General features: G+C 40.0%; 1 protein-coding gene across 7 annotated transcripts in view; it reads right to left on the bottom strand.

Annotated features, from left to right (window-relative positions):
* Positions 1 to 6,124: 6,124 nt before the first annotated feature.
* Positions 6,125 to 11,493, bottom strand: part of TTC8 (tetratricopeptide repeat domain 8) — a 45,171-nt gene continuing 39,802 nt past the window's right edge. For 2 of the 7 annotated variants that reach the window (XM_072865183.1, XM_072865189.1), the window contains 3 exons: positions 10,912 to 11,034; positions 9,033 to 9,116; positions 6,127 to 6,827 (listed from right to left, as the gene is read on the bottom strand). In XM_072865183.1, coding sequence (XP_072721284.1) covers positions 6,693 to 6,827; positions 9,033 to 9,116; positions 10,912 to 11,034 — 342 coding nt within the window. In that variant the 3' untranslated portion in view covers positions 6,127 to 6,692. Of the gene's footprint in view, positions 6,828 to 9,032; positions 9,117 to 10,911; positions 11,035 to 11,493 lie in introns of all 7 variants that reach the window. The other 5 variants (XM_072865185.1, XM_072865186.1, XM_072865184.1 and 2 more) reach the window with 5 other exon arrangements.

Below are 11,493 nucleotides of genomic sequence, written 5' to 3'. Positions count from 1 at the left end.
AAGATTGTGGTTTTATCTGAACCCTGAACTGTTGGCTTATGGTAATTAACAGGAATAAAAATAGTCTAGGGTTATGTTCCTAAATTAGCTTTTGTGGGGGTGTATTTGTATAGGGTGTATCTCCTATACAAATAGACCAGAGTCTCTTGATTGAAGGATTTATGATCCTTGGTTAAGATGATCTGAATTTATTGTATTTAAGGATTAATTAGTTAACATGTGTAATCACTTTAATGGTGCTTGGCATTATTATAGGATATAGACTTGGCAAAATATGGAACCGATAGTAGTCTAAAAAAATACCAATGCTAAAATGTAAAATCTTCGCAATTACTTTACGGCTATGTAAACTGAATAAGCTGAAAATGAGATGAAATTGCTGGGGTGGTCTACTTGCTGGAACCAAGTTTCCTGGCTCTTAATGAGTTTGCCCTTTCCATAGTGCTGAGCAAAGTTTGCATCCTGCTGTTTGTTCTTGCATCTCATTTCTAATGGCTTCAAGACTTATCTTTGAAGCAATATAATCAGTTTCACTGGCAAAGCCTGTCAAAAAGCAAACAGGAAATGGGGAAAAACCCCACATTTGTATGTGCTGATATATTCACATACACAATTAAACATAATGCATTATGTGTGGGGAAGAGAGCTTTTTACTATAAACCTATTGATTTGATCCCTTTTTTTTTTTTTTGACATATTCTATACAGATCTAGTATCTAACTAGGAAGTCTTTTTCAGCTAAACCTTTATGACCCTTTGTAACTAAACATAAGGGAGGAGGCTGTGCACTAAGGAATTGCTGTAACTAACCAACAGAAGGGAGAAGGTAAATGTAGTACTCATACACATCATTCAGTTATTCAGCGTATTTCAGGGTATGTTTACTTGATAGTTTTGCAATAAAACCTGCTTCCTCTGGTGGCATATCTCCCAGATTTAACCTGCTTACAGATGCTTCCAAGCATTTGCAGCTCCTGAGCACTCCTAAACTCTGAAAATGTGAATAGGGAAATTAGTAACACGACTATCTTACCAGCATAGGAATTCAAATGCTATTGGAGAGTGACTGGAGATACAAGTCTGTCTATGACTTGAATATCAGGGTTTCTTGGCTTTTGCTCATTCATCTTCTAAGGCACAAAGAGAAACTTAGTTTTGTTTTTATTTATAGAGAAAAGGGCATTTTGCATTCTACATCCGCCATCTGCTCACTTGTTCCCAGTGATGGCTAGGATATCAGTAAAATGCTGTTCTGTGGCCCGCAGAGCTTGGCGGGGCAGAATTACAATCTGCGTACACACAGGCATCCGCCAGGAGCTGGAAGTTTGCAGCAGCCCTAGACCTTAAATTCCAACAAGCAGAGAAAATTGTGCGAGCTGCCTCGTCCTGGCCCTCTGACGAAAGCTCACCCTTTCTTTGAGTCTGATTTCACAGTGGCTCCGTGCCCCATGTTTTATATTGCTGTGTGCAATATAAAGTGTTTCTCATCTGGAAACACGCTAAAATTAGATTAGCAAATGTGATGCCCATCTTCAAGAAGGGCCAGAAGGAGGACCCGGGGAACTACAGGCCTGTCAATCTGACCTTGGTACCGGGGAAGCTGATGGAGCAGATCATCCTGAGAGCCATCACATGGCATGTAGAGAATAACCAAGGGATCAAGCCCAGCCAGCATGGGTTCAGGAAAGGCAGGTCCTGCTTGACCAACCTGATCTCCTTCTACGACAAGGTGACCCGTCTAGTGGATGAGGGAAAGGCTGTGGATGTTGTCTACCTAGACTTCAGTAAAGCCTCTGACACGGTTTCCCACAGCATTCTCCTGGAGAAACTGGCTGCTCATGGCTTGGACGGGTGTACTCTTCGCTGGGTAAAGAACTGGCTGGATGGCCGGGCCCAAAGAGTTGTGGTGAATGGAGTTTACTCCAGTTGGCGGCCAGTCACAAGCGGTGTTCCCCAGGGCTCTGTGCTGGGGCCAGTTCTGTTTAATATCTTTATCAATGATCTGGATGAAGGGATCGAGTGCACCCTCAGTAAGTTTGCAGATGACACCAAGTTGTGCGGGAGTGTTGATCTGCTTGAGGGTAGGAAGGCTCTGCAGAGGGACCTGGACAGGCTGGATCAATGGGCCGAGGTCAATTGTATGGGGTTCAACAAGGCCAAGTGCCAGGTCCTGCGCTTGGGCCACAGCAACCCCATGCAACACTACAGGCTTGGGGAAGAGTGGCTGGAAAGCTGCCTGGCAGAAAAGGACCTGGGGCTGTTGGTTGACAGCTGGCTGAATATGAGCCAGCAGTGTGCCCAGGTGGCCAAGAAAGCCAATGGCATCCTGGCTTGTATCAAAAATAGTGTGGCCAGCAGGACTAGGGAAGTGATCGTGCCGCTGTACTCGGCACTGGTGAGGCCGCACCTTGAATACTGTGTTCAGTTTTGTGCCTCTTGCCACAAGAAAGACATTGAGGTGCTGGAGCGTGTCCAGAGAAGGGCAACGAAGCTGGTGAAGGGTCTAGAGCACAAGTCTGATGAGGAGCGGCTGAGGGAACTGGGGTTGTTTAGCCTGGAGAAAAGGAGGCTGAGGGGAGACCTTATCGCTCTCCACAACTACCTGAAAGGAGGTTGTAGAGAGGTGGGGGTCGGTCTCTTCTCCCAGGTAACAAGTGATAGGATGAGAGGAAATGGCCTCAAGTTGTGCCAGGGGAGGTTTAGACTGGATATTAGGAAATTTTACTTCACTGAAAGGGTTGTGAAGCATTGGAACAGGCTGCCCAGGGAAGTGGTTGAGTCACCATCCCTGGAGGTATTTAAAAGATGTTTGGATGAGGTGCTTAGGGACATGGTATAGTGGTGGTCTTGGTAGTGTTAGGTTTACGGTTGGACTCGATGATCTTAAAGGTCTTTTCCAACCTATATGATTCTGTGATTCTGTGAAAATGGCAATTCTCAGACTTCCTCTGGAACAGGTGAGGAACAGGGTGGGATCTCACAAAGCCTTTTACTCTGCTCATTTAGTTTCCTGGTAAGCAGCTGCTTTCCCCTGTGCTTATCTTGAACTGATTTTTGACCTGCATTTCAGACTGTCCAGTTCCGTCCTTGCTGAAGGGCCATAGCTCATACCTGCCAGTAAGTTTTCACAGCAACTGCTTCTTGCTGTTTGGAGTAAAACGGCATGTCCTAGTTTAGACAAGTGGGTTGGTGCAAGGGGTTCTTCTAAGCTCTCTCTTTCATGTTCTCTATGGTAGGGAAACAGTGTATTTGGTCAAAAATAACCATCCTGGATGCCAGTGACAGCTCTGGTGACAGAGGCGAAGTAGGTATTGCCTAAAGGAGGCAAAATGGCCACGGTCCTACTCAGCTGTGGCAGATCCTAATGATGGTTCAGCTGCTGGTGCTGGGGTATGAGTACCCACTGCTTGGGGGGCAGGTGAAGGGGGGGACGCAAATGAGCTTGAAATCATCCATCAGAAAGAAGACAAACATATGGTAGTGAGACTGACTATATACAAAATCTTTCACGGAAGATGCTGTAGCTTTTTTGTACTAAAACTTTCTGCTGCTCTGGCAGGTAATCGCTGGTCAAGCACAAACTGGGGTCATTAAAAAGAGATCCTGGCTTAAAATGTTTGGCCTATGTCATACCAGAGATCAGACTGAATGACCCCAAAATCTCTCCCTCTAGCCTACAAAGATAGGAAGCAATGAAAGAAAAAAACCACCATCACCAGCAACAACAAAATGAGATCATTATCCAACATCTTCCAGTGGCGGAACTGACACCTAATGGCAAACTGCTCCTGTCCTGCCCAACAACCTCTGAGGATGCTTTTTGCAGCCAAAATGATCCACAACCCTTAACTGTGGATTCTGATTAATTTCAGCCACAGTTGTGGCTGGTGCTGTGGCTGTAACATCTTGCTAAACAATCAAAATCCATCAGTAGTCTAACCCTTCATTATCAGCTTTTAAATGGATTCAACCATCAGAAAGACCCCAGAAAGAGGGCTGGTCAAAAGACTGACTGGAACTGGTGGTAACAGCCATAAACTGTACAGACCTGTCCTGCAGGGACAGAAAAACTTCAAGACCTCCCAGCAACCTGCTTTGAGCTTCCTTCCAGGCAGCATTGCTGTGGACACCATCTTCCCTGTAGATTAAAAGATTGTTTGTGTTTTTCCATTGTATTGTATTTTCTACTCCCAAAGTGCTTTATAAATGCTGGCTGGACATAGCTGGAGCTGTGCTACAGGTCAGAGGAAAAATTATTTCTATGTTACAGAAATGCTGCTTGCAATATTAAGGTCACACTGTCCTAACGTGATCCTACCGCAGAGATGAATGCAGATTCTGATGCATTGTGTTGTGCTATGTCGTCCTCAATTAACTGAAGGCGGTTTGCCCCAGGGCCTGCCGATTCATCTGTTCGTTGGAGCTCGCACCGAATTAACATACAACAAAATCGAAAGGTTCTTCCACGACAAACAGCCTGCTCATTCATCTGTTACACAGCTTCACTGTGGTGCTGTTCTCATTATCACATTTGATGTAATTTGTACGTGTGCTAGTCGTGAAAAAAAAACAAACAAAAAACTGTCTTACCCTTGCTTTGGGGCCTGAAACGTCAACAAAGCAATTAGCTGCTGCCTTTTGCGGCAATCAAAATACACCATGTAAGATAAATTTGGAATGGCTTGCAGATGCTGCACATTAGGGAGCTAAAAAGCTTTTAATCCTTATTTAGAACTTTGTGTGTTTGTATGTGGGGTGGGGTTTTTTTTATAATTAATTTGCACAAGCATCTTGTGTAAAGGATTCCTTACCATACATGAGCCTTTTCCCTTTCAATCTCCACACATCCCCCAATATTAAAAGAATAATCATGTCAGATCTATGCTCGAAGGAGTACTGTTTGCTAAAAAGCAGATCATTCAGATCATTAACCCAGTGATCACAGTAAGTGGGACCTTATAAGCATCTACAAGGAACTACTGAGCTGCCACACTGGATGAAAAACTGAAGTTGTATTACTAGTTTCTGTTCCAGTTCATGCAGAAATAATCTTATTTACTATGCAATTTTAAAAATACTTTGAGTTAATAATATGACATTCAAAAATTCTCAACAGTTGTGTTTAAACTGCTAAGACAAACATTTTCTTTGCTGGTAGCTTCCTAAGTTTAGCACTGTCAACTGGAAAGACATAAGTACAGTAGATCAAAGAATGGAACTTCCCTATAAATTCTTCCTTTTTAGCAGAAAGTAAAATCTCATTTAGGTAATGAAAATTACTGATAACTAAGGTTGTCTCTTAATTACTTTGTGACAAATTTCTGACAATATAAAGATCAATGTGGAAAAAATAAAATTTCCATTAAAGATGCTGCATCTATTCAGCCAGTAATGCTTTTGCATTTCACAACATGATGTGACACCAGTTAATGATAGTGTTTCTGTCACCTGCAGACTGCTCTGTGGGGAAGCCTGTGGGTACGCTTCTCTAAGCTCCCCAGCATCTGCCTTCACCAGCTACAACAGTCAGACAAAGATGAGGGTGGGGAAGTCATGAAAGGAAGACATAATATTCATAAGCATGTTTAGGGTTGCTCCCTAAGCCAAGATAATCCCTTAATATATCAGAGAAACATGAAAAGATTTTAAAGGCCTGTTTCAGGACGTGCCATTTCAGAATGCCTTAACATCCCGCATTTCTTAAAGGTCTTTTAAAAAGGTCAAGTTGGGAAATCATGCAAATTTATCCCTTTTAGTTGGAACACAAAGATATATGACAGAGAGACAGTCTTTGTTTGTTGCTATTAGTAGTATTCTTGTAGTTAGGATAATCCAAACATATTTAGCAACAGTGCTTATGTGGTAGCACAGGTAACCACCCAATCAATGCCCTGTTCTCAGTCATTAGCACTTAACTTTGCAAGCTTCTAAATATCCTTTTCCCCCACTGAGATCAAGAATAAACTCTCTCCTGCGTAGAGCGGAACACACATATTTGTGGTATTTTGTACCAGTTCTGCAGTCTCTTTCAAAATACATTAAGATTGCTGACTCTAATTTTCATGGCAATAAGGATGTAATTTTAACTTACATAAACAAATGAGACAAGCCATACAAACTGGAATTTATTTAATTCATACAGTACAACAAGGAATATAAGAACTGCTTTACATACGTATTTTAAATTCTTTTTGGGTATTTTAGTTTTAAAACTTAACATTCAGTAAGAAAGTATACTATCAAAAGCCAAGTTTGAAGACCAGTTAAGGAAGTACTCTTACTCTGTGTTACTTGACAGATTGTCACACAGGAATATTTAAAAACACTTTTTTCTGCAGAAAAGTCAGAAAAAAAAATCCTTTAAAATGTTCATTAATATTAAATGGAGACTTACTTGCTCATATACCAGCCAACTATTTCAAAGTTGTCATACTGGCAGTATGCTACCATTCCTGTAATCTCTTGTGTATGTAGTTGCAACATGTGTTCTAGCTGCATTTTAATAAGTGATATGTTTTAAGATGACAGAAACTAATTAGGACTCTTAAACCTTTCCTGCTACTGAAAGTAACACAGGCTTTGCCACAGGAATGCATTAAGTATAGTCTATCTACTTTGAGCTAGTATTTTCAAAAAGATGTATGGGACATTTGCCCTGGCTAACTGCTTTTACATAATAAAAAATATGCTCATCAGAGCATAGCAAAGTGCTGTTTTAACTGTTTGATGAGCTGTTGTGTATCAACATGGCCTGGAAATGCTTCTTCTGACTTCTGAGCAGCTGTGTAACTCCTCTGAAGATCTCCAACCTGTAAGAAACACACAAACTGATTTTGTAAATCCAAGCACTGCATTATTTGCATCATGTATTCTGTGCAGTACATTTCTGATGCTCACAAGCGTTAAAACATAGCCGGTCCTGAGACTGATTAAATAAAACAGTCCGTATGGAGGCTTTTGAACTCAGGGTTACGTCCCCCTTACATCAAGGGGTGAGAAGAGAAAGACAGAAATGTGACTTTAATGGGAGGGATGCTTCAATACGGTAACTTTATATCCTTGTTGTGGTTTAAACCCAGTCAGCAACTAAGCACCACACAGCCGCTCGCTCACCCTCCCCCACCCCTGATGGGGTGGGGGAGAGAATTGGGGAAAAAAAAGTAAAACCTGTGGGTTGAGATAAAGACAGTTTAATAGGACAGCAGAGGAAGAGAAAATAATAATAATGATAAAATAATGTACAAAACAAGTGATGCACAATGTAATTGCTCACCACCCACTGACCGATCCCCAAGCAGCGATCACTCCCCCCGGCCAACCCCCCCAGTTTATATACTGAGCATGACGTCCTATGGTATGGAATAGCCCTTTGGCCAGTTGGGGTCAGCTGTCCTGGCTGTGCCCCCTCCCAGCTTCTTCTGCACCTGGCAGAGCATGGGAAGTTGAAAAGTCCTTGACTAGTGTAAGCTCTACTTAGCAATAACTAAAACATCAGTGTGTTATCAACATTATTCTCATACTAAAATCCAAAACACAGCACTATACCAGCTAGCAGGAAGAAAATTAACTCTATCCCAGCCAAAACCAAGACAATCCCATTCCACCTGACTTCCTGGAGAATGGACAACAAGGTACACTATGCCCAGTGCTTGAAGTGAGGAGGAATAAAACATGGAAGATTTGTTTTTAAACTTCATAGAAGTGCTGTTGTATATACAGGCAAAACACAACCAATCAGGCCTCTGTAAAAGCCGCAACTCCATGTGATTTTCTGCTTCCTCACAGAGAGGCACAACAGTGTTGGAGAGCTGATGCTGGTCCTCTGCTGCTTTTAGAAGTATGTTTCCACATTGTTGCCTACTTAGGGAATTTTATTTTTTCCTGAATAGCCATCATTTTTTGGAAGGAGGAAGTGCACGTAAGGAGAGCATCTCAGAAAGTGGGTTCAGCAAAAAAAGAACCCAAATGTTTGAGAACACATCTAGTAAAAGTGATAGCTCCTGGGTAGAAAGGAAGAAGCTACGAAAAGTGTCAGTAGGAGGCCTCTGTTGCCTGTGCATCAGTCAACACAGAGCTTCAGTGCAGCAAGAATTCTCTGAAGGGCAAGAAACCAGGGTCCTGGCCAGAGAAGTTATATTTTGTAAACCATGGCCTTACACCAAATCTAAGGACTGCATTACCACACTGCATCAACAGCTAGCTGATCTGGCCATCTGTCTTCTCCCACAACCTATGCAGATTCTTTGTGCAAAAGCTACATAACAAGACATTTGCAGACTAGGATTTACTCAATTGGTAAGTACAGAATGCAATTACTCAAGACCATCTTATGTTTCACAATGGAGAGGAGATGCTTACAAATTAATGGGTTGTTCTCTCCTTGACGCATGTACTTTAGTATCTGTAGGAGTTGGGCTGCCCACACAACACAGACTCATAACAGAATCTCGAAGGTGTAGGCACAAGCAAAGGAGCAGTTTTTTCTTCTGAAAAATTTAAGGACTTGTACATGTTTCTCCTTATTAACAGGAATGTTGGACACACTGTTAATTCAGTGTCTGAGACACTCCGTATGAAGAAATTATTAACACACAAAATTCAAAGGTTGTAAAGCTGAAGAACAGACTTTCCTTTTGAGGTCAGTAAGATCATGGAATGAATAAATTATATTCTTTCTATAATTACTGATAAATCATATGATACTACTTCACTTCACATTCTGAAAAAGCCAACAACTGTAAAGACTGTAGATGGAATTGTTAACAGATCGTTCATCTGCGCGTTTGGAAAATTACAAAGTTACTTTATAGCTAGTTGGCCTCACTTATTCTCAAAAGCAAACATTTGAATGACTACTTTTACACACAAAGCTTCTGGGTATTAAAATGAAAATGTAACTTTAGTTTTCCTTGAGGTTATGCACTCTGTATTCTTTTGTCTTACCTATTTGGAATTCACAGTAATAACAATAAAAATCCAACTACCCCATCAAGGCTCAATTTTTAGATTACAAGAATAGGATAGTGCATTACCTTCTCTGAGAGTATTGCAAAATTGAAATGGGGCTCATACATATGAGGTGCTAAAGATGAAGCAGTCTGCAGCAAAGCTCTTGCCTATGTAGAGAAAGAAAAAAAAAAAAAATCTGTGAGGGAGGGAGGGTAACAAGAATCTAATGTAATTTTCATCATTCTTTAAAGAAATCATTCTGTGTTTTCTTTACTAGGCCTTTACTAAGAAAGTCATCTTCAACTATGTATGAGTTACAGCAATAGTACATTTAGGCATAATACAGTTTAATAGCATTGAAATGAGTAACACTCTTGGTTGAGTCAGAAAAAACATGCTGGGACTTAATTAAGCAATTCAGTTCTAAATGCTGAACAGAATATATTAATTAAAAAAAAGTATTTAAAGTCCCACCCCACTGTATTTATCTGTTGTCTCTGACAGCACTGTCTTAAGCATCCCTGAAAACCTAAATGTTATCATACAAATTACAGTTTTCACACTCACAAACTTTAATAAAATTAATTATTCTTTTCTGACTAGCAAAATAGTAGCATTAAAAACTAGAGTTTGCATTTTCATGCTGCAAATCCAATACAAAATTAAGGTCAACTTGTGAATGCTTCTACTAAAAAATGGAAAACCTTGGGGGAAAAAACCCGATCCTTTAAAAACAAAAGTATCTGTAAACTGGGAAGGCAGAGTTAAGAACTTATTAAAACTCCCTAAATCTGACAACTCTGAGTACATGCAACAGTACTTATGAAAGAACATTGTGAAATAAAATAAAATCCAAGATAAGCAAAATATCTTCACATTTTTTAGTCTTCTGTGCATAATTTTATTGCCATGATGATCCTGATTTTTAGTTATACTTGTGATACAAGAAGAATATAGAAAATTTTAAGCTAAAAACTAAAATAGACAGGAAATAATTGATTATAATGGAAAGGCTCTGAAGTGTTAATTATTAGCAATCACAACTCCACAACTGGACGTAAGTTTCACCTGGGAATTAAATGTCTGTAAATTTACTGATTATGAAACTGAAACTAAACCCAAAGTTTATTTGTCACTGGAAACATCCAGTGCTGGGTTCATTTCAGTGTTTCCATGGTAATTTCTAGGTTATCTGAATAAAGTTAACTTTGAGAATTTGCTCTTAAAAAAGTTATTTACAAGTCTTCATATTGTTTTGTAGCTCTCTGATGTATATATGAATCCATCAAAATAGGCTTGCTCCCGTAAGGATTAAAACAAGCCCACAGTAGTTCAAACTGTCCAACAAATGCATATTAATTTTCCCTGCATGCGTATAAAAAATGAATGCATTTAATCCACTGTGCACGTCAATTATACATCTAAGCGCAATACAACTTAGTATACTCACATTAGCTAAGACGAACCACCAAGCTTAGTGATGCAAAAGTATTTATCAAGAACCTTCTGCTTTGGGACAAAACTCTAAAGCAATCTCCTTGTTGAAAAAAATCCTTTAAGAGCTGATCTGATTGCTGTCTTCTGCCACCCAACATAAGTATATTATCTACATTTATAAACTGAATATCTAGTCAAAGTTGTAATTTAAGTGACAATTACAGAGTAATGGGTTTTGTTTTGGGTATCAATTTAGAAAAAAGATCTCAACAACTGCAAAGCCACTGTAAACCTTGTTTGTCTTTGATGAACCATTTGGATATGCCTAAGAATGAGCAGTTTAATGGGAGATAGCATGACAACGTGGAGGTTACACTGAAACATGCATAAAAGTTATCCATGTTTTCTGCCTGTAATAGTAAGCTAGATGTTCATACGATGCCTCCACCTCAGGCAAATGACATGTTTCCTAAGTGCAAGAGGGCCAAAGGAAGCATTCTGCTTAGGCTGAGATTCAACACCAACCTGTTCAATGTGACCTTTTCGCATTTCCAGCACAGCCAAGTTGTTGTAAGCTTCCGCATAGTCATTATTGTTGACTAACGTTAGCTTGAAACACTGGTAAGCCAGATTCAGGTCTCCTATCCCCTAAAAGTAAAATTGTATTTTAATTTGTGAAAAGATGGGAAACAACATGCATCTAGTTTGGTTGTCTGGAGTATCTTTTCACCCATATGTACTACCATGGAATACAAATTACAATAAAAACACGCTGATCAGAATCATATGTGCTTTCTTCCCAGACCCTCTCATTTGCTTCTTATTCTTCCCCCAGACAGAATCATTTCTCCCCAGCACAAACTTCCATGCTTCAAGTGATATTCAATTCATCTAATTTAACTTTTAGATGACTGAAGTGCCATCTAAAGACTAGGCTGCTACCGTCTATAGTAGGGTAAGAAAAACAAAGGTGTCTCCAGAGGGGAAGTCATCTTGCCTCTCTGTCTTTACACAGATTAAAAAAAAATCACATATAAACCTAGTTTTTAGAAGATAAAAATTAAGGGAGATGAATTTCTTTGTATGGAGCAGCTGACTACTCTTTAA

This window comes from Ciconia boyciana, chromosome 6 (genome assembly GCF_034638445.1).
Source record: "Ciconia boyciana chromosome 6, ASM3463844v1, whole genome shotgun sequence".
NCBI lineage: Eukaryota > Metazoa > Chordata > Aves > Ciconiiformes > Ciconiidae > Ciconia > Ciconia boyciana.
Note: the sequence above shows the minus strand (reverse complement) of the source record. Positions and strands in the feature narration are given on the sequence as shown.